The sequence below is a fragment of the Ctenocephalides felis genome, unplaced genomic scaffold (assembly GCF_003426905.1).
Source record: "Ctenocephalides felis isolate EL2017-DRISC unplaced genomic scaffold, ASM342690v1 CF-g0.4_SCAFFOLD_01492, whole genome shotgun sequence".
NCBI lineage: Eukaryota > Metazoa > Arthropoda > Insecta > Siphonaptera > Pulicidae > Ctenocephalides > Ctenocephalides felis.
The window spans coordinates 41,039,327-41,064,285 of record NW_020537646.1 but is presented as its reverse complement, the minus strand read 5'-3'; the positions used below and the strand labels follow the sequence as shown (position 1 = coordinate 41,064,285).

The window sequence follows — 24,959 nt, the reverse complement described above, 5'->3', positions numbered from 1 at the left end:
GGCCTGATGAGCACCTATTATTATTTTTTTATTATTATTATTAGCAATTAAATTAAGTTTTTATATAACTTCTCTGATTTTTATTTTTTGCTTCACTATTTTAATAGGTTTTGTTCTTATTAAACAGGCCAAAAGGTCGCGGAAGACCACAACGTATATTATTAGGGGTTTGGCCTGATGAGCACATTCGAGGAGTAATCAGGACTGTTGTATTCAGAGATAATACTCATTCTACAGATAGACAATTATTAAATAATGAAAGATTTCAAGGCAACGACAAGATTGCACTGGTTGACGAAGAATCATCAGTTCTACAAGTTAGAGATGAAGCAGATTTGTTATGTTTAAATAATCAAAATTTGTCAAATTCAACAAAAACCGAACTATTTCCCAACGACAACTCATCATATCATAAAGATGTTTCTGAATACAAAGATCAATTGCACAAATATTGTACTTTAAATAAAATAATGTTAACTCCACAAGCGAGTACTTTGGATCCTACGTTATGGGTAAGCTATAGATTTATAGATATACAGATGTAATAGATATAATAATATAATGAATATTTACCGAGAATAATGAAACTTTTAATTGATGTCAAACTTGTTAAATTAAAATAAATACTTAATGCATTGATACATCGATCATTGTTTGATGTAACTAATAATATCCAATGCCATATAATAAAGTCAATATGTTATGTTAATCTAGTAAATCATTTAATGTATGGTGGCACATATGTTAGACGTCTATAACTTTATTTCTAAATAATTTCCACTCGATCAAGTAAAATGTAATTCAAATGTGTATGTGTACATTCATTAAAATGAAGTTATATTTAATTTTTAGGTAACTATAGCGCAACGGCAACGATATATGTCAGAAGCTGAAGTGCATCATTCCAGTCTCTTGGTGAGATCAGGTAAGAGCAGCAAATAAGTTTAAATTAATAGTATATATAAATTTATATATATATATATATATATATATACATTTGAATTTTCCGCGTTATTTGAATTTTTATCAAATTTCATCTCGTTTTGATTTAGTATGTTTCTTCTGAGAGCATCAAAGATTACATTTTTAACTTCCCGTAGGGTAAGTTATAGTAATCGCAAAAAAATCGAAAATGAAAATTTTTCTATATTTTTGCGTTTCAAAGATTTCTCAACATTTTGGCATACCTTAAATTAGAAAAAATTGATGTATATGTGTGTGTATGTGTATGTGCGCGGATACAAATTTGCGTCGACGATTTTGCGAACACGAATCAACGGATTTGAATAATTAACGTGCTGATTAGTTTTTGGCGAAGGCAAGTCTAGCCGTTTCGGAGATACGGAGCAAAGAGTGCAGAAAATAGAAAGCAAAAAGTGCCAAAAATGATATTTTAGTTTTTGAGATAACGTAGTGTCCGGTTTAAAAAATTAAAAAAAACATTTTACTTGTATTGACGAATTGAACAACTGTTTAAATTTTTGTAAAGGCAGGTCCAGCGTCTCCGGAGATCCAATGAAAAAAGTAAAAATGTTCAAAATTTTCAAATTAAATCAAAAAACAAAAAAAAAATAAAATATTAAAATATACCAAATTTTTCAAAAAAGTCAAATTTTTTCAAAACTTTCATAATTAATCAAGAATCTTATTTTTTCAAAGTTTAGAAAAGTATTTTTTCAATAATTTAGTTTTCGGTAAGTTCCAGCAAATTTGCCTTAAGGTACGATGCCATGCACCCACTAGTTATTTTTTGTTTATAACCGTTACGGAACGTGCATATTTATATATTTCTTTTTTTCTATACCATTGTTGAAGGTAAAAAAAAAACTGTTCCCGAGATATAAAGAATGTTAGGCGTTAAAGAAACCAGGCTGCCGAAGTGACTATGGTTACATAAGATGATGATCGCCACTTTTTCCTGGATGAATATTTATTATTGTTAAAAGCATGTGTTTCTCGATAAAGCATATTATGAAAAGACAAAGAAATATTCTTTGAGTTTTTGTTTTGTTTAATTGGTGGAAAATTATCACAAAGTTTATGTTCAGAAGGCAAGATATTCATATTTAACGAAAATTATGTCACAGACAGTCAAGTGAATCTTTTAACTTTACATAGGGTAAATTATTGTAATCGTCCAAAATCTAAATTGAAAATTTTAGCATTTCTTCACGTTTTGAAAGTTTCTGAACACTTTGGAATACCTCGGAAAAAAATGGATGTATGTATGTATGGATACAATTTTTTGTTCACATTTTTTGGCGCACAGATCAACCGATTTGAATGGCTAAAAGGCATTCGATTCCTATTGATAGGGAGATTAGTTTTTGGCAAAGGCAGGTCCAGCCAGTTTTTAAGAGAACTAAGCATCCGATTTGAATGATTCAAAACACTTTCTGCTTGTGTTGACAAAACAAATGCTTTTGGGGGAAAAAATCAAATTTCTTTTTCAAAAAAAAATTTTTGTGTATCGAAAATAATTCAGATTTTAATTTTAATTCTATCTAAAGTTCTAAAGCTCACATATATACTTTAAATAATTAATTTTAACTTTGTAATTCAATTTATATAATTCTTATAAATATTAGACAACGTCCTTCATTTTAAATTCGATTGATTAAATTTTGTTTATTTAGTTTTTTGTAAAAATATATAAGTTACAGTGTTTATAATAATTTATTTGAAAACATTTAATATTCCTCGAATATTGCATTACGGTACGGTAAGTTCCAGCAATTTGCCATAAAGTCACAATGCCATACATCATTGTAGTGTGAATAGTTCTCATAAACAATCGACCTGTTACTGCAATATTCTTCAAATAGTTTTTTATTTATTCGATATCAGTGCGTTAACTGGAGTGCATAGCAGGTTAAAATATTGTTGTAGCCCTTTTAAAATCCTTTATAGCTTGTTAGCCCGGTCAATTTACGTATTCAAGGTTACTATAATTCATAATGGACTGTAACTAGGCAAAATTGTTTAAAACATAATTATAAATAGAATTTTAAAAGTCCTTATCGATCCGATGCGAGCTAAAAAAATTACACAATAAAAAATAACCCTTTTGGGATTTTTTGCTAAATGGTCAGTTTTATCGCAAAATTACGTGAGACAATATTGTATGATATAAAATTATCTACAAAAAATGCATCAATACTTTTTTTGCTCAGAGCCACTGTTTTAAAGATATATCTTTTTGAAGAGTACGTTTAAAAGCCATCTACGAGGTAGTGTGATTAGCTCGTTTTTTTACGTGGTTTTCCTAGTGTGCCTAAGTCACGGATATGTTGTGATTTTGTTTGTTTCGGAACACTTGCAAAATGATATATGTGAATTTGGGTTGGTAAAAATAAAGACAGTAATTATAAAACTAACTTTATTCCTGGGAGTTATTCTCTTGATCTTCTCCTTCTTCTTCTTCTTCTTCAACAATTTTGCCAAGTTACAGCCAATTATGAATTATAATAACCTTCACCCTGATTTTAGGTTTGAATTAACCGGGCTATGTATAGCTGAAGCTTCGTATTCCCATGAACCTATGGGCAATATTGAAAATTAAGATCTTAAAATGTTGAGAAAACATTAAATTAGCAAATCGAATTTGTTCTTAAGGTATGTGCTTGGCTGAATCTCCAACAACAGGTGATGTTTACGTGGCGCCTACGGAGTCACGTGACAGTCCATCACCAGCAGCTTTTGACTTAAGCGGGACATATTCTTTACCAGTTCCTTATAATTATGGAAATAAATTTCCTCCAACAGTCGCTGAATTGGGACCAGGTAGTTCATTTGTACAAAAGGAGAGACATCCAGCAGATTTACCTGAAACTGTTCGATGCCAAACAAATGTATCCTTACCCAACATCGCAGAAACATCAGAAATTAAGGATACTAATTCACTAAAATTATCGCCATAAGTAATAAACAAGCCTGTATAGATGAATAATATAGAAATAAAACTATAAATATACCTATATGTACATACATATTCTAACTTACAATAAAATGTTACTCTGATTACTTTTAGTATAAACAAAAAAATATTTTTTGAGAGTCTTCATTTACCAAAACCGGATCAGTGAATCTACAGTTTGAAACAAAAATTTAGACAAAAATATGAAAAATAAAACCCCAAAAATATAGACCTAATATGTAAATACAATAGATTTTTATATAATAATGTATATAAAAATTATAATATTTTATAAAATATATACATACATGCAATCAGTAAACCATAAATGTTTAGATTACTGAGCACAGGAAAAACCTCTGCGATATTATGTTACGAACCAAAATTATAAGTTCATATAACATATGGCTATTTTAACAATGGCTGGCGTTTTCTCAATATTAAAACTCCGTTTTGGTAAGTTATGTAATATTTACGTAACATAATTTCATAAATGTTGCATTTCAAAATGATTTGCATAAATATCTATAGTTAATACATTTCAAACACAATTAACTTAAAAATAGTTAATCATATTAATTTATTTATGTCATCAAAATTATTTCTATATGAAAATATGGTCAATGTATATTTTTTTCAATTTGTAACTAAATTATTATGAGCAATTACTTTAGCAAGCATATTAATAATCAACGTCTTTATTTGTGTAGAAATAAATATATTTTAGCATTAATAACATAAAGATAGATCTATCAAAATCTATTTGTGATAAGATACAACTTTTTAAAATTATAAAACACTAATTAAATTAGTATGTTCTTGACTGATGAAATGCTTGCAATCCTGCAATAGTAGTTTAAATTGTTTTAATAAGTGATACATAATTTTAGCTAAGTCTGTATTGCAAAATGTTAAAATATATGTTAATGCTATAGTAATATTAAAGTACTTAATAATTTTCATTAATTATATTCTTAATATATGACATTCAAAGCAAAGATATCTTTGCTGAAAAGAAACATATATATTCTTCTTTTGTAAACACAGTATTTATTCAAAAAATAATTATGAACTGCTTCTGATTATGAAGTAACAAATAAGTTTTAATTGTGCAATGCATTTTTATTTATTTTTTGCTTATAATTTATTTATGAAATGTTTATATGTATTATAAGAAATATTACTGGCTATAATGATTTTATATATTTTTTGAATGAAATATAATGTTACAATTCCATATATATGTATATATAGCTATATAAATATAAATATATATATATATATATATATATATATTGCATATATAATTTTTATATTATTTTGTTCAACATTGAGACATATTCTTGAGTGTTCTTCTTTTATTTCGGCGATTGGCTGCAAATTAACACTCAAGAATATATATATATATATATATATATATATATATATATATATATATGGGTGTAAGAAATAAAATACTACGGCTAGTGCTAATATTTGTTGTAAATAATAATTAAGAAAGTAACTACTTTAAAAGGTCTATAATAAACATGCTGCAATAAATACATAAAACTTTATGTAAAAATTGATTTGAAATATTTTCTTAAAATAGCTTTTATAAATTATTATTTAAATGTAGGATAGTTTTAGAAATATAACTGCAAAATTGTAATTTGACCTATCAACTCATTCTTGCCTATGAAATGATGATATCTTTGTGCCTTCCAGGTTACGTCATTGAAAAAAATGTTATGTGTATTATTTTGTATATTATATATATATATATATATATATATATATATAATATTAAATTAACTAAGTTTTATGAACAAATAACATTCTTATGTTTGCACTTTTTATTAATTATTTTAATTTATACAATTGTTTCGAGACTCAGTTTGTCTCATCATCAGTGCAATAAATTTAAATAAAATCACTGAAATATAGAACAGAATATTATCTTTTGTAGTACTCATGCTTAACTGGTGCTCCATGTACCAGGTGATACACTACATGACTTACACCAGTAAGGTATGAGTAGTACATTAGAGAACACACACATGCTGATCTATCTATATTTTAGTGATTTAATTTAAATTTATTACACTGATGATGAGAGAATTGAGTCTCAAAACGTTTGTGTAATTTAAAATAATTATTAAATAGTGAAAAAAAGGATGTTGTTTGTTCATAATTCTCACAATTAGTTAATTTAGTATATATTTATTTAATATATATGTATGTAATCACAGAATAGTTCAGTCAATGAAGAACTTATTTAAAACATTGGAGTTTCACATTATTTTTTCTACACTACACTTATAGTTATAGCAGTGCCATGGATTACTAATCGACCCAGAACTTGTATATATAGAATGTTACGCTGAACTACATTGTACATATAATACACTCAATCAATCAAATTTGATCAAATAATCCCTTACAAGTGACTTATACAGCCGAAATAAAAATGGAAATTATTTGAATGAAACGATTTTTGAAATGTTACTTATTACTACTTGATAATTTTTATAGATAAAAGTATGTCATTTAAGATATAAAAAAGAACGCTGCAAAGGGTTTAAACAAAAAGTACATATTCATTGTATTGAAAAAAATGTGAAAAATCTATTGTAGTTACATATCATTAATATTGTTTTTTATTTCAAAATGTAAGGCATGCGCACATAAAAACATATACATATACCATAATTATTTCAATTCATACAACACAGATTTAAATTTATATAGTTTGTATGTTTATTAATTCATATGTTTTGGCTTAGCCAAATTCAATCGCATATATTAGACAAAAAACTAGCAACAGGAAATTGAGTCAACTTTGTAAAAAAAATAAAGCTACTTATAAGAAATATATATATATATAGCTACTTACATTTAGATAGTTATTATTTTAGCATTGTTTATACAAATTTACTGAAGCTTCTAATTTATAGAATTATATGAAATGAACTAAATTTCAAACTTATTATATATAAATCTATAATCATGAATAAATTTTATAAAACTATATATTTACAATAATATTTTAAAAACCCAGTGTTTAGAGACGAACAAATGAAATTCGGGATGTTTTTTTTTAAATAAAAGTTTCGGGCATATATGATTTTATGGCCTATCATTTCCTAAATAACGAAATTCATGTGTATGTCTGCAAAAACTTATATGTTTTAAAAATTTATTTATTTCTTTACAGTAATTGCTATTGTTTAAATGTTTGAAATAAAGTTTAGAAAAGTCATCTATTATAAAGAATTTTTCTCACTTATTGTTAAACCTTTTTAAATATTATAGTTCTTTATTATTTTCATATTGATTTCAATATATATATATTGAAATGTATAAGATTGGAATTTTAGGTTTTGAAATACAACCATTATAACTTGGAGATAACATGCATCAAAGAAATTAATTGAAATAATATTAGAAAAACGGTAGAAGGTGCAATCTCATGATCACAACCACGTGGTTTAAAAGCAAAGAACACAAGCAAAAAGACTGTGCACGCGGAAGAGGCCGGAAAACTGCACGTTTTATTAAACTGGCAATATAATCATCAAAAATTGATTCAGAAATAACGTCAAGGATGTTAAGACTTTTCCAGTGCCCAATATCGATTCGAATCATAATATCAAAACCTGAAAACGGTATTTTAACAATTTAACAATAATTAATAATTTGCATATGAGTCGACTATAGGTTGTAAAAAAAGAGATAGCAGTTATTATCCAACAGATAACGTTAACAATATTATTACAATAATTTAATTTAAAAATCACCCTACTCACTACATTAATGCACGGGTAAAAAATCTGTGATAGAATAGTTACGAAAGTAACGGTTTTAACGGAGCTATTCAAATTCATTCAATCATTTGTGATTGTAATCCTAGTATTTAAAATAATATGTCAGGAAATAAATATTTCAAACTATATTTTCACCATCGCAATAAATGTCGTAAAAGTGTGCTGAAAAATTAAATAACATTACTTTATACTATGGCCGTTAAAGTAAAGTTGTACTTGATTGCAAATAACGTCACATAAATCTTTTGAATGACAATTTTCGTGAAAGTCAAATATATGTAATTGTTAGTAAAAATTAAGATAATGTATTAACTATTTGTCTATACATATATATCATTTCTTGTTATGCAAAATATGAATAGAATCGACTTAGTCATTGAATATTGAGATTTAGATAGATTCACCATAGATAAATAAACGTGCTGAGTTTTCGACAAGAGTAGGTCCAGATGTTTGGGAAAGCAAACAAACAGTTTTTTAGAGAATAATACGTTCGATTTGAATGCTTCAAAAAACATTTGATTCATATTGATTGAGTGAATTTATCACATTTTTGTGTAGGCAGGTCTAGCGATTTTAGTGCAAAAAGTGCAAAGAATAGGAGTTTTTGACAGAACGGCGCATCCGATTAGAGTGATTCAAAAAGTATACTGTTTGTGTTTATACTTGCATATAAACATAATAAAGTCCGTCGCCCAAAAATAAGCACATATATAAGTTCTATATATATATATATATATATATATATATATATATATATATATATATATATATATATAAGTATATATATATATATATGATAAAATTTATAGTCACAGAAAAAAAGAGAATACAGTATTTATAATAATTATTCTAAAATATCTAAAACAGTTGTTATTACTTATTGATAATTTGTTATTGATTATTGGTTGAATCAACTAACGGTTATATTCAACCGTTTTTTCTTTGTTAATGAATCAATTCAAATAACTAGTTGAAAATCAACTGATTTTGCAATGAGTTGAAAACATGGCGGCCAGGTAGTTATTAAAACATTATAAACTTGCAACAAGCGTCAAGTCGTTTAATTTTAGAAAATCAATTACTTTTATTATAGTTTTTCAATAGTTATTATTTTTATCATAAAATTCTTACAACATTTGTTTTGTAATATTTTTTTTAAACCAAACCTGAAAATAGTTTTTTTTATTTTTCGTAACGTTGTTCTTTTTACATAACCTGTAAATTCGATGTTTTAGTATGTTTATGGCTTTGCTTCAACAAAAATATTTAAGTTATTTAAATTAAACCTTAGTATTGATAATAAATGTGATGACAATTCACATTTAATTCTTTTTATTCATCAAATCGGTTGACAACGTCAACGTGACGTTTTATAAGAACAAACTTCATATTACCAACTTTCAATGAAATAGTTATTTCAACTATCACTTTCTTAACGTTTCCGGCGTTGAGTCTAAAAATAACTATAGTTGAATAATAACTAGTTGACGAAAACCCGTTAACCGTTGACAGCAAAACCGTCAACGACCTATCTGACCACAGCCAAGCAATTTGCCTCTAGTGCATCTATGAGTTAAATCTTCGTGCATCTATGAGATGTTTCGTAACGACAAAACGGTTGATACGTTAACGAAAGGACAACGACCAAAAACGCCGTTCAGTTCAGCTCAGTTATATCGAGTCACACATATCATACTATGGACTTGTTTATCTATGCTATGGACTCTTTGGAATGTCAAAATATTTGGGGGCAACCCCTACAATATTTTAACGAAACAGCACATAATTATTAAAGTGTGCTTATAAATATGATTATATAGTTCGCATTCAAGTGTTTTAGTAGTTATTTATTATTAAATTGTTATTGAGTATGAATGTTTAATAAAATTATTTTAATTTTTATCTAGTATATTTGAATTGGCAAAATTTGTTTAATTTGAAAAATGGAAGCTCTAAATCATCTAATTAAATTAATTGGAAGCGATGATCTAAAAGTTCTTAATTACGATTTACTTGTACCTCAGTCGGATGCATTTCGTGTATTTCAAAAGTTAAATAAAGAGATTGGTAAAATTACAAACACTTTAGAGAGCCTCCTCAGAAAAGACTTCAACAAGAATTGCAGTGAAACAAAGCATTTAATTCCTAAAAATGCAGATCATAAAGAAGTACAAACTGATATGCTTGGATTATTACATCCTAATGGAGAATTTGTGAATATATATCATGGAAAGATTAATAATATAACTGTTGACTGTGATAACCTCGATGAAGCTGTTCATACTTATAATACACAACAAAAAAGGCACATAGATACTAAAGCATTGCCAGAAAGTCCAAAGGAGAATTCTATAGCTGATGAAAGTTATACAGTTAATAAGAATCATAAGAAATTAGTGCCACCTGCATCATTGGGAAATAGAAATACTAATGATAATGAAAAAAACAAGTGTTTTAATTCAATAAGAGAAAATGATAAAATGTATAACATATGTAATACAGACCCAATTAAGACAAAAAGTTACAATACGTGTGCCAAATTTACTATCGACAATAACTCTTTTAGAACCCCAAGGACTTTAAAATGTGGACAAAAGATTATTATATCAAGATCTAAACTAACACCTCTTCCAAAAGTAACCGTTAATAATGATCCAAGCTTGTTTCTGAAACAATTTAAAAATGATTTACCAATAGATGATAATGTTAGTGTGACTAGTTCAAGTCTTGATGTCAATGAGCTTGATGAGTTTTTAATTAACGATAATGGTACTTTTGAGAAGTATATGGAGATATCTGAGAAGGCAGAAGTAACCAAAAATGATAAAAATAGATCGCTAGTGGCAGAGAACTTTTTTAAATGCTGGAAATTTTGTGATGTGCTTGACAACAAGGGTTATGCGTAAGTATTTATGCATTATTTTATAGTACTATTTATCTTAACATGTGCATATACACTGGGCCTAAATATGGCATGTGGGCGCTGAGGACCTCGGGCGGGCCCTTCATATAATATTTATATATATGTGTGTGTATTTATATATATATATATATATATATATATATATACAAATGTATATATTTATATATATATATATATATATAAAAACATATATATGAGCTTGATGAGTTTTTAATTAACGATAATGGTACTTTTGAGAAGTATATGGAGATATCTGAGAAAGCAGAAGTAACCAAAAATGATAAAAATAGATCACTAGTGGTACTATATATATTCAATAGACTAGATTTTGATTTTTTCCATAAATTGATATATGTTTCTTTTCCGAACAATAAATCCAATAAATAGAAAACAATTCGTTTAATAATTTTTGCTACTCTATTTTATTTTGTATTTTCTATAATGTTTAAATTTTTTTTATTTTTTGTTTTTATTTTTATGTACTTTTTTTCACTTTTATTTGCTACATAATCCATTCCTTTATATTAAAAAAACTGTTATACTTAATATTCTTTTAATAGAGTTAGTCTATATAAAAAAATGTTTTTAACAAAAAAACCTGATGATAGAATGTATCTTGTTTCAAAACGTCGTAATTAAACATCTACAAAAAAATAGTTTTTTATTTATTGGATTTATTGTTCGGAAAAACAAATCAATATATATATATATATATATATATATATATATATATATATATGGAAATTCTTTTATAATTTGTTTTCAAAATGAAGCAACAATAATGAGAAAATATAAAAAACGAATTAATAAGTAATTATTTTTTATGTTTATTTCAACATAATATTGCATTCAATTATTTTAATTTATTGCTTCATAATTAGATAGTTAGATAAATTGAGGACTGAAAAGGTTGGAAACCAACAAGTGATATATATTATTGTTTGTAATTTGAAACTTCATATTAAAAATTACTGTAACATACTTTATTCTTTCAGATTAATACATAAAGCAATTCTGAATAATAATTTATACTTACTGAAATTGCAGTGTTTAGCATTATTATCAAAAAAGGTCCCTGTAGGATTGCGAAATAAAGAAAATAGGGTAAGATTAATTTTTTGTCAAGTAATTTTATTTTGATTAATTTAGAAATTTATTTATTAGAGCACCTTGGAAATTGCAATACTGAACAGTTCTAACATAGATATTGTTAGAACATTACTTTGTTTTGGAGTTTCAATTGCAGAGGCCAATCCCGACTCAGGAGATAACATTCTTCATTTAGCAGCATTGTACACAAAAAATATAGGCGTTTTCAAATTATTAGTTGAGAGATCAGATAAAAAAGCACTATGCAATTATAACAACTCAGGTAAGGATATGTACATCATCTGCTATTTTGATAAACACCCGATTAAAAAAGGAATCAAAACTTTTTTTATCAGGTTTCTCGGTTGTATGATTTTATTTAAATAGTGATAACTTATAAAAAGGGAGGAAATGACCAGCAACCAGCTGAAGCCAACCTTGCGTATTTCATGTAGGTACATGAAGTAACTAAATTGATTAAAGTCACTATATTTGTAGAAAATATTCCTAACAATTTTTTGGGAGAATAGATACACTAATGTGTGTGAAAAATAAAATTAAAAAGTGAATTTAAAATTTTAGTAGTTCCGATGAACTTGTGTGAATGATGTCCAAAACTATTCATTTTCAATGAAGATTTTAATGATATGCATAATTTTTGAGTTTCGTCCTGATATATGAGTATTTTATATTTTATAAATCTATATCTATTTATAATATCTGCTCACAATGATTTACAAATTTTTTGTTACAATTTTTATTAAATGCATTATAATAATATATATCTATAAAATATAATGAAAGAATGCATACAATTTTTGAGCATAAACTGAAAGGTCTGGAATTATGAAAATACAATGTGTTTTAAATATCATGACAGATTATCTGAAATGTTTTTTGCAAATAACTGTTGAATTTTATTTAGTTTTTGCTATGAAAGGGGATAAGATACAAGATAAATGATATAAGGATTAGGGTTTATACAAAATTTATATAGAAAAAAAAAATTAACACAACAGAGTGATCTTAATAATAATATACTTTTTTATACAATTTAGTAAAACAATAAAATAATAGTTGAGCTGGATTAAATAACTTTAAAAATAATAATTTGTTGTTTTTGCATATAAGTATAATTTTTATAAACGAATTATTCAGCAGAAGATTCAAATCAATAAAATATCTATACATATTTACTTATTTAAGTTAATTTAAGTTTTAAAAACAATTAAACAAAAGACCATCTATTTTTCCTTACCAAGGATCATAAATAATTGTATGATTAATAATTAAAATCGCTTATACTGCCTGAAGTTAAAATAACTCAGTAAATATTAATAATTAAATATTTTTTAAATAATTGAAATCAATAATTAATTTCATTTCAATCAATTTAATCATATGTAATAAATATTTTGTATATAAACTTTGTATATAAACCTAAATATTCTGAACTTTCTGAATACTTTGAATTTTGGCATTCAAAATGAAACAAATATTTATTAAATCTTCAAAATATGTAAACTAAATTTTATTTTCCCGATACATGTATGTAAATTATTAAAAAAATATAGACAAATCTATCTTAATACATAAGTAAGAACATGATTATAATTTTTTACTTATTTAAAACTTTAAAGTTTTTGAAATTTATATTATTTTGAGATTGTTGATTTTTTTTATATATTTTTGCAGGATTTACTCCGTTACATTTGGTGGTTCGAACAAATAATTTTAAAACTGAAAAGGTGAAAGTTTTATTATCAAATCGGTACATACGTGAGTTCATCAACATTTGTGATTTGACTAGTGGAAAAACTGCACTTTTTCATGCAATGGAGAATAATGATGGTATGCTTGATGTCCAACACAATAATGTTTCTAATATATATATATATATATATATATATATATATATATATATAATAGTAGTATAAAAAATTATGTATATATATATATATATATATATATATATATATTAAAAGCTGAGAAACATCACTATCATGTTTTATACAAATCCATGCCAACATGATTTTGATGTGCTGATTAGTTTTTGGCAAAGGCAGGTCCAGCCATTTCGAAGATACAAAGCTAAATGTACAAAAAATGCCAGTTTTTGAGATAACTAAGCACCCAATTTTAATGATTCAGAAAACTTTCTGAAAAGCATTACTTAAGATATATATATATATATATATATATATATATATATATAATTATATTATATTTGATATCCATATATAATTCATTTGTTTTAACAGCGAAGACTATACGTGAACTGCTTTCTAAAGGTGCGAATCCAAATATTGCCACATTATCAGGGATTACACTTTCTGATAATTATCATGAACTGGATATTTCAAGTGAACTGAAAGAAGAATTTAGGCAATATCTTAAAAGTAAAGAAACTCGAATAGGTAATTTATTTTTGTTATATGATACACCTAAGTCTGTTTTTACACGGAGATTGGTTCCAGAAGAACCCGTGTAAAAAAAAAACGTGTAAAAAAAGACATTGATCTTATACAAAAATGGGTGATTTGTTCCTAATCTTTAAAACCTATTAAAATTGGTGAAAAACAAGAATTTTTGAGAACAAGAATTAAATTAGTGCTATTCACATTTGCTTTGACCAGTAAAAATTGTTTGTACGCACTAAAGGGGAATTCACTTAAATCTTTAAGCTAGTGTTCGCAAACTATCGATACTATCAATGGTTTCAGTCTTTTTTTTTTCATAAATACTTTTTTCTGATATGAACATACTTCGCAAAAATTAAATTTGACGAAAAAAATTTAGGTACATAAAATTTCAAATCGTGCTAAATGGAATAAATTCGTGTAAAAAATTAAAAATATTCAATTTTCAAACCGTGTTATATCAAAACCGTGTACAAAAAGACCGTGTACAAACAGACTTAGGTGTACTTATATTGATTTTTCATTCATGAATTATTTAAACTCATATACATATATATATATATATATATATATATATATTTACATATAAAAAGAAATTTGAGGCAGTTATATCAAATGAAAATCTAATAGAAAATCTAGAAAATCTTTACTGGCAGATGATCGAACAAATAATTTTGTCATTCTCAGTGAATCTACAATTTGAATGACTAAAATTTGAAACAAATTATAATTTGTACCATAAAACAAAATTTGCATTATTACAGTATACTGTAAAAAATTTTATATATGATATTTATATTTGTAAACTTTCATTATGCCCAAACTTAATTTAAAACTTATTATAAAATTATTATTACTTATTAAATTATTATATTTTATTTTAATATTTTAATAATTACATGTTTTTGACATTTTAGGAAAACGTGTTCGAAATGAAAACATTCATTCTTCTTCAAAGAAAATGAATCTGGAGAAACTGAGTTGAGCTAATGTAAGTTGTAATCTGAAAATTTTATTATACATATTTATACGTAAGCGCCTAGTTGAATTTATGTCGAGTTTTAGTGATCATAGCTCTGACTATATACGTTTATTTTATTGATCCTTTTTTATGAAATTTTTGATATAAAAATATTATATCTTGATATTTGATAAATTCATTTCTAAATGTAGCTCTTTTTGATAATTTTTGATAATAAACTGAATATAGCAATCCTATATTTTTAACAATGTTCAAATTTAGCCATATGTGTATATATATATATATATATATATATATATATATATATATACATACATACATATATAATATGCATAATACTAAATAGTATTATATTATAACTTACCATTGGTAAGGTATATTATACTTACCATTGGTTAGTTTAAAAATTGTAACTAGATAAATTTTAATTATTTTGAAACTTATCAAATTTGATTATTTATGCTTTCAATTTCATTTATTTATTCAGATTATTTTATTCATTTTTAATTTAAATTATTTTTTACTTTTTTTCTGTTTTTTCAATTCTATAAAATTTCAATCAATGAAATTGAGTATGTCTATTGCATGAGATTTAGCATATTTTTATGATATGTGAATAAAATAAAATTTTGCTAGCACACAATATTCATACATATAACATTTTCCTTACAGGAAAACACAAATGTGGCAGATCACAAACTAGTGATGTATGCTCTCTTGCATTTGGTTGAAACTCATGGTAAGTGTGCAAAGGAGAATATTTTCACAGAAAATATTAGTGAAAGGTATGGTTTCAGTTAGTATGGCGTTTTAATAATTAGAAGTTAATTTTTTTAATTTCTTGACTATTACTTTGTTTTCTGCAATGTTCAATTATTACTGAGAAAGTTGATATCGGAGTTAGAAAAATGTGTGTGTTTATGCTATTTGTGTTTTTCTCACACTTTATGAACATTTGCACTGATGCTAATAATTCATAAGCTATTTGATAAAAATCATTGGTTTGTTTAATGAAATCAATTTAGAAATTGTTTGAAAAAAAACTCAAGCAATTCAAAAACCATTGGAAAATTATCAGATAAAATCGCATTGATCAGTTTTTTTTTAGTAAAAACTTCAACTACAAAAAACGATTTGGTTAAAGTATAAATTTCTTGCAGAAAATTTCAATGCCAAAAAAATAGATAAGCAAAATCTTTTCTAATCCCGATCTTCAACACCTTTTACTTTGTTTATACTTGTTTAATTATGGTCTAGGAAAAAATGAATAGTGAACATAATATACAAAAACAATTGATTCGAACTTGCAGTATTCAAAGGTATTATTTCTTATCAACATACAACTTTTTTTCATAAATTACAACATAAAATTGACGGTGATTGATAAATTTATCAAACAAAAATTTAATAAATGCTGAAATGAATGATTGAAACAAGAAGTTTTTAGAGTTGAAGTTATCAAAATACTATTGAAAGTGTTATCAAATACTTTTTACAATATTTATAATATTATTGTATGTTTGTATATATATACATATATCATATACGTATATATATATATATATATATATATATATATATATATCATTTTTTATCGTTTAGTTATTTATTTATTTTACAAGTTTTGATCACATTTTTTAAATGAGTTATTCTAGACGTATTATGTTTCTATAGTTGATTGTAAATATATAGCGATATACGATTGTAAATATATAGCGATATACGATTGTAAATATATAGACATAGACCAATAATGGATTTTCAAACTTTTCTTTTTTATGTTTTTCAAAATTTGTTCCATGATTTTTATAATAATGACGAATGTTGAGTTTTTTAGGTCTTAATTAGTGTGCTAAATACCATTCACTTCGGAATTGAGAAATTTCAGAAATTTCTTTAAGACCACAATACAATAAACATAGTTAATTTTATTATCTATTTTTCTTAAGAATGTCATGTGGAACGTGGGACTTCACAAACTGATTTTAATTTTGAAAATGATTTAGCTTTTATTATTTGAATGTGAAAGGATAAAGATGTTCGAATTGCAAAAATTTTAATTTATAGGAATGTGAATAACTTGACATCTTCATTAAATGCGACGTTGTTACATTCGCATGAAAATTGAGATTCTTAAATTATTGAAATATTATATCAAATGTAATCAATGAGCTTAGGATCACATACCTCTTGAATTTAAAAACACTGTTTACATGTTAAAATTGGCTTGCACCGAATATTCGGTTACTATTCGGCATATTTGGCACCCTTTTTACTATTCGGTTCGAACACTGAATAGTATCTTACTATCCGGCCAAATACTGAATAGTTAAAATCAAAGGCGCCGTCGCTCAGCAATAGAATTGTTGGTGTTTTATCTTTTATCCGATATAGAACTCGCGATGGATCTGTCTTTGGAAGTGTTTAGTTTACATAATATGATATGAAATTATTATTATTGTATATATAATTATTTAAACTTTATCGACTTTTCGCAAGATAACTTCATTGTTACATGTTTATATTATTAAACTGTAGGGTAAGTTATAGTAATCGCAAAAAAATCGGAAATGAAAATTTTTATATATCCTTACGTTTTAGAGGTTTCAGAACATATTGGCATACCTTAGAAAAAAATTATGTATGTGTGTGTGTGCGCGCGCGGATACAAAATTTCGTAGACTATTTCGGGAGCACGGTTTAACCGATTTCAATTATTCAAAAAACATTCGATTGCTGTTGATAAGGAGATGTGCTAAAAAGTTTTTGGCATAAGCAGGTCTAGCCGTTTCGAAGATACGGGGCAAAAAGTGCCACAAACGGTAACTCAGTTTTTAAGAGAACAGAGTATCCGATTTTAATAATTCAAAAAAGATTTTACCTGTATTGACAAGATGAACAACTGATTAAATTTCATGAAGGCAGGTCTAGCGGTTTCGGGAATCGAGTAAAAAAAGTAAAAAAAATCCATTTGGCGGTCAAACATGATTAGAGCACATAAAATAACACATAAAATTATCAGATGTTTTATATAGATTTTAACAATAAGTATTAATTTTAAAGCCAAGACACGCTACGCCCCTGAGTAAATTTATAAAAGATATTTCTCTGTTTTATAAAAATGTATTAAAACTAGTTGGTTTGGTATTTAGCCTTGAGGCAAGTTACATGAACTTCCCGAAATGTGTAAATAATCGACTTAATCAAAAAAAATGTGTAAATAATATACTTCATTAATCCTACTTTTTAAAAAAACGATAATAATTTTAGCAAACTTTGACGAATTTTTAAAATTAAACTACTTGTCGTTAGGCCGTAATATTACAGTAAGTTCTATAAGACCATGATGTATATCGCCAAAAAAAATTTCCATGAAAATCGGCTTAAATTTTTTTTCAACAGTTAATTACAAGAAAACGACTCGGTAGATTTTCACCTAAAATTAATCAGTATCATTCCCAACTAATATCTTTCGAACAGTTTTTTGATATTTAAAATCGGTTCGGTAGGATGAGCTTAAATGTCGACGAAAATTTAACACTTTTTTTCAACAGTTAATTACAAGAAAACGGCTCGGTAGATTTTCACCTAAAATTAATCAGTATCATTCCCAACTAATATCTTTCGAACAGTTTTTGATATTTTAAAATCGGTTCGGTAGGATGAGCTTAAATGTCGACGAAAATTTAACACTTTTTTTCAACAGTTAATTACAAGAAAACGGCTCGGTAGATTTTCACCTAAAATTAATCAGTATCATTCCCAACTAATATCTTTCGAACAGTTTCTGATATTTTAAAATCGGTTCGGTAGGATGAGCTTAAATGTCGACGAAAATTTAACACTTTTTTTCAACAGTTAATTACAAGAAAACGGCTCGGTAGATTTTCACCTAAAATTAATCAGTACCATTCCCAACTAATATCTTTCGAACAGTTTTTGATTTTTTAAAATTGTTCGGTAGGATGAGCTTAAATGTGGACGAAAAGTTTTTTCAAATTACAAAGAAACGGCTTGGCAGATCGTTGCACAAAACTGACAAACGATAGTCCTCACCGAAATACATCAAATGGCTTTTAAATTTCTAAAATCGGTTCAGGCGTTTTTGAGAAAACGTCGATCAAAAGTTTAATTTTGACAAATGCCAAAAAGACCATACTGATTTTTGCAAACTTTGACGAATTTTTAAAGCTGAACCAGTTGTCGTAGGGCCGTAATATTTTAGTATGATCTAGAAGACTATGGTATCTATCGTCAAAAAAATAATCATAAAAATCGTCGAAATTTTTTTTTTAAAAACTTTATTACAAGAAAACGGCCGGCCGATCTCTACCAAAAACTAATCAGCACGATTCCCAACCAATATCTTTCGAACGGTTTTTGAATTTTCAAAATCGATTCAGAATTGCGGGCTAAAACGTAGACGAAAAAATTTTTCACTTTTCTGCCATTTATGAAGAAACGGCTTGGCCGATCGTCGCACAAAACTGACAAACAATAGTTCTCGTCGAGATACATCGAATGGCTTTTAAATTTTTGAAATCGGTCCAGCCGTTTTCGAGAAAACGTCGATTTACGGCAAAAAATCTGTTCACATACACACACACACACACACACACACACACACACACACACACACACACACAACACACATACTTTTTCCAAATTTGGTCTCATTCGATTCAGAATGGCTTGAAACGTCGAGAAAACATAAAATTAGCGAATCGGGTTTTTTGATGAAAACATAAACTTCTCCTTCGGGAAGTTAATTATGATTTATTATATTCAATCTAAGCATTTCCAAATAAAGAGCTTATGATTAACATTTCTAATATATATGGAATATATAATAATTAAATATATAAAAAGATATTTCCACGAATAAAAATTCATATTAAATATCGTTGATTATGAAACTTTACAAAAATGTCATGACCATTTGTTTCTCTCAAATTCACGTGGCTCACTTGATTCCCACATGTGAAAGAAATAATATTAGGTTTATGAAAGAAATAATTGGATATACATTTACATATATATAAATAATGGTTTTTTTCATAATTTTGCCATTTATTTTCCTATCACATGTGGTATTCAAGTATTCGGTATTTAGCCGAATAGTGTAAATGGTGCCAAATTTTTTAAATAACAGTTTAGTCGAATAGTGGTTGCAAGTCTAAGAATCAAACTTGAATAAATATGTAGCGCGTTAGTAACTATAATATTATTGTAATTACTGATAGTAATCACAATAATATAAACGATCTTAGGCGCTAAAAACCTGCCGAATAGTTGCCGAATATTCGGTATTCGGTCTCTGGAAAATGCCGAATATTCGGTATACGGCATTTTGCCGAATATACTATTCCTTGCAAGCTTAGTTAAAATATAAGATAATGCATATTTGATTCGAAACGAAAGTTGAGATTGATTTTACTGTTTTAGTTTAGTTAGTTTATCGATTTATAGTATAATTTATTGTATTTTTTTACTTTTGTTAAATATATATTTTGTAAATATACAGTAATGAGGTTAAATATGACCTTTTATAATTATTTTTCAATTTCAAGCACTAAAATTTTTAGTTCATCATATTATATGATTTGAATTTTCATTTCAATAATAACTTTGATTTTAAAATAATTTATTATATTTCAAATATAATAGTCAAATTATATTCAATTTGAAGTCAAATAATTTTATTAACAGATTGAGTTAAAAAAAAACAAGTGCATTTGTGAAAAAAAATATTAGCAAAATCTTTCTAATAATTTTTCATAATACACGGTTTTCTGCAAATGCAAATCCATTTGCACTAGATTTCTTAAAAAAGCCGTTTCAGCAGGATTTTTTATACTTCAATATTCAGTTTGCAGAATTTGAATTTTTGATTTTGTTTACATACATTTTTGCAAATGGGTTTCCAAATATTTTATTATTGTTTGAGTTTTTCGAAATCATATTGTTTTTATTTAGAAATGAAATTAATTTGATTTATTTTTGTATTCTACAGTTGGTTATAAATGTGCAGAAAAATACCTTTTTATTTGCTTGGTGACTGCCAAACCTAAAATTGAAACAAACAACTTTTAGAGTATTTACTGTATATGTGTAATTTATCATTACTCACAACTTACTGAATTTTTGGTTTTGAGTAAACAAATAATTTATACACAACTGAATTGTGATAACTCCATAATATAAAAATGGAATTCAAAAATCAAATGTGTATATGCCAACCGATATTGGATTGTTGAAGATATTTATTCCAACTTGGCATATTTATTATTGCCAAGTATTAAATTACAGATGCGTTTGGCATATAGTCGTATTAATTTTAGAGATGAATTTGAGTCAAAATCTAAATGGTATGTTAAATACTTTTTTCATGTTATTGACCACTATGTCATAGATGACGTTTATTTATAGTTTTGAGTTGATGAGTTGCTGAGATTAAACTTTATAATGATGAACTAAATTTATTTTACCTTGATCTTGAACCCGCAAAAAATAACAAAGACATATACAGCGTAACAAAGATTCTTAACAACATAATTCGTATAGAACCGCCACACTATAATAAATCCGTTGTGCAATGCAAAAGATGCCAACAATTCGGTCACACTCAACGTTACTGCAATAAGCCGTTTACTTGTTCCCGTTGTGGTAACAATCATACTACATCAGACTGCAAGAAACCTGAAATGTATTAAATTTTTGTACAAATTGCGACGGAGATCATGCAGCTAGTTATCGTGGATGCCCAGCATATAAGAAGGTATATAATCAAAAATTTCCAAAAATGAATCATAATACATCACAAACGTTTATAAACCAAAAATCCAACAACAGACATACGGTTAATCCAACTATTACCACTAACCTGTACCCGAATCTAAATCCAAATCAGATCGCTAATCAAGGTCACCCTCGAACATATGCACAGGCGTTAAATAACAACGTTAATCCAGAGTCTGCTTCAGGCATATCTGCAAGCTTCGCTCAGTTCATGCACGAATTCAAACAGATGTTTAATCAATTAATTCATCAAAATGGTGTGGTTTTAAACCTGCTAACAACTGTATTAAATAAAATTAATCCGTAATGGCTAAATTTATAGAATTGCACTTTGGAATGCCAATGGGCTCCTACAGCACAAGCTAGAATTAACTACTTTCCTCACTTTGAATCACATTGACATAATGCTAATAAGCGAGACCCACTTTACTAGTTTCTCTTTCTGCAAGATTCCGAATTACACACTACACTATTGCAATCACCCGGATGATACGGCTCATGGAGGATCAGCCATACTTATTCGAAATACAATAGTTCACACCGAACTTCCTCCGTACCAAAAAGAACACCTACAAGCAACAACAATACTTGTCAGTATGCATCTTTACAAATTATCAATCTCAGCAGTGTACTGCCCTCCACGACATAATATCAAGCAAACAGATTTTGAACAGTTTTTCCATCAATTGGGTGCGAAATTTCTTGTAGGTGGTGATTTTAACTGCAAGCACACTTCTTGGGGATCACGTCTGATCACAAGCAAGGGTAATGAGCTCCTGAGAACCTTAAATAATAATAATTATTCATTTCTGTCCACTGGAACCCCGACATATTGGCCTAGTGATCCTCAAAAAATACCAGACCTGCTTCACTTCTTTATTTTGAATAACATAAATGAGAACGTGATGAATATTAAGCCATCATACGATTTATCCTCAGATCACTCTCCAATTGTTTTAACTATAGGAATAACAGTTATACAAAAAATAAATTCAAATATATTACATAGCAAATATACAAATTGGGAAACATTTCGAGAAGTTTTGAAAGAGCGAACAAATTTACATATCAGTCTCAAAAGCGACGCTGAAATTGACAAGGCTACTGAAGATTTGCTTCAACACATTAAGACTTCAATTCAAGAAGCAACTCCTAAAACTCAAGCATCACCTGCATTCCAAGATATTCCGTTGGAAATCAAAGAACTTATTCGGAAAAAAAGACGTGCTAGAGCTAAATGGCAACAAAATCATAGACCTGGCGATAAAAATACATACAATAAACTTTGCAGAGAACTTAAAAGCAAACTTAGGCAAGTCAGAAATGAAAATTTTGAAAAGTACATTAATAATCTATCCAGATCAGATAACTCGATATGGAAAGCAGCTAGTAATGTGAAGAAGCCTAAATTCTTTTCTTCACCTATTAGAAACAGTGCTAATGATCCTTGGGCAAGAAGTGAAGAAGACAAAGCGCACCTATTTGCTAAATACTTGTCTAATGTTTTTAAACCATTTGATTCCACCATTGATAAAGAGATTGAAGAAGAATTGCTTAAACCTCTACAGTCTTCACAATCTTTCAAACCTATCAAACCCAAAGAAGTCAACTCTCAAATCCAGATGTTAATACAAGAAAATCGCCTGGTTTTGACAAAATAACAGCAAGGGCGTTGAAAGAACTTCCTAAGAAAACGATTGTTTTAATAACTTATATATTTAATGCCATACTAAGAGTAGAGTATTGGCCAAAATCATTTAAGACTGCCCAAATATTAATGATTCCTAAAAAAGGGAAAAACTTGACTGAGGTATCTTCATATAGACCAATATCCTTGCTTCCCGTAATATCTAAACTGCTTGAAAGGATCCTTTTGGACCAAATCAACAACGAGCTTCCTTCAGATTGGATCCCCTATCATCAATTTGGCTTTAGACGTGAACATTCGACCACACAGCAAGTTCACAGGGTTATTGACACTGTACTCAAGTCATTTGAAAATAAGCAATTTTGTAGTGGTGTTTTCCTGGATGTTCGACAAGCATTCGATAAAGTTGGCACCCAGGACTTTTATATAAAATAAAACATACCTTCCATCCAGGTATTATGGGATTTTAAAATCCTATCTACAAGATAGGATTTTTCAAGTGAAAGTAAATCAAGTAACATCTGATTTTCACAAAATAATGTCAGGTGTTCCACAAGGTAGTATTTTTGGACCCTTCTTATATGTATTATACACAAAGGACCTCCCATTACTTGAAAATCTGACAATTGCTACATTCGCTGACGATATTGCCATACTAAGCAGTAATCACAGTGCTGATCAAGCTTCCCGACAAACGCAAGAACTTATCAATGAACTAGAAATGTGGCTTGCTAAATGGAAGATTTGCATAAATGAAACCAAATCAGTTCATATCACATTTACCCTGAGAGAGGGTACGTGTCCTCCAATTTATTTAAATAACGTCCAGATTCCGAAACAGAACATAGTGAAATATCTTGGTCTCCATTTAGATAGCAGACTTACTTGGAAAAGCCATATAAAAACAAAAAAGCAGCAAATAATGATCAAAATAAAAGAATTTGATTGGCTACTGCGTAAAAAGTCGAAGCTCTCTGTCGAAAATAAGTTGCTGCTATATAAATCGATTATTAAACCAATCTGGACCTACGGAATTGAGCTCTGGGGATGTGCTTACAAATCCAATATAGCTATAATGCAGAGAACTCAGTCAAAAATTTTACGTTTAATTCTTAATTCTCCGTGGTACGTGACAAATGAGACCATTCACAGCGACCTCAATATGAAAACGGTGCAATTAACGTTTAAAGAAGTTAAGGAAAAATATAAGCGCAAACTGGACTCACATTTGAATCCTTCTATAGTTGACGTTACTCAACCTTTTGGCATTAGGAGGTTGAAACGACAATGGCCCTTAGACTTAGTCTTAGATTAGGTCTAATATATCATACTAATTGTAAGACTGAGAAGTTCTCATTGGAGTTTCTTCTTAGG

General features: G+C 27.5%; 2 protein-coding genes across 2 annotated transcripts in view; both read left to right on the top strand.

Annotated features, from left to right (window-relative positions):
• LOC113371246 overlaps positions 1-3,928 on the top strand; it is a 4,860-nt gene extending 932 nt beyond the window's left edge. Inside the window, exons 2-4 of the mRNA XM_026611881.1 lie at positions 128-512; positions 853-925; positions 3,616-3,928. Of these exons, the coding sequence (XP_026467666.1) occupies positions 128-512; positions 853-925; positions 3,616-3,920 (763 nt within the window). The 3' untranslated portion in view covers positions 3,921-3,928. The remainder of the gene's footprint in view (positions 1-127; positions 513-852; positions 926-3,615) is intronic.
• A 5,758-nt stretch (positions 3,929-9,686) lies between these two features.
• LOC113371245 lies at positions 9,687-15,142 on the top strand. The gene is made up of 6 exons (XM_026611880.1): positions 9,687-10,627; positions 11,644-11,752; positions 11,813-12,020; positions 13,433-13,588; positions 13,999-14,154; positions 15,075-15,142. The coding sequence occupies exons 1-6, from the start codon at positions 9,906-9,908 to the stop codon at positions 15,140-15,142; spliced, it is 1,419 nt and encodes a 472-aa protein (XP_026467665.1). The 5' UTR covers positions 9,687-9,905.
• The last annotated feature ends 9,817 nt before the right edge of the window (positions 15,143-24,959 follow it).

Bases quoted from the DNA above. Each gene is read 5' to 3' on its own strand.
- LOC113371245 (XM_026611880.1), top strand. From the start codon at position 9,906: ATGCTTGGATTATTACATCCTAATGGAGAATTTGTGAATATATATCAT. The intron at 13,589-13,998 runs GTATGCTTGATG...TTGTTTTAACAG, and splicing joins TGCAATGGAGAATAATGATG to CGAAGACTATACGTGAACTG. The intron at 14,155-15,074 runs GTAATTTATTTT...TTGACATTTTAG, and splicing joins AAGTAAAGAAACTCGAATAG to GAAAACGTGTTCGAAATGAA.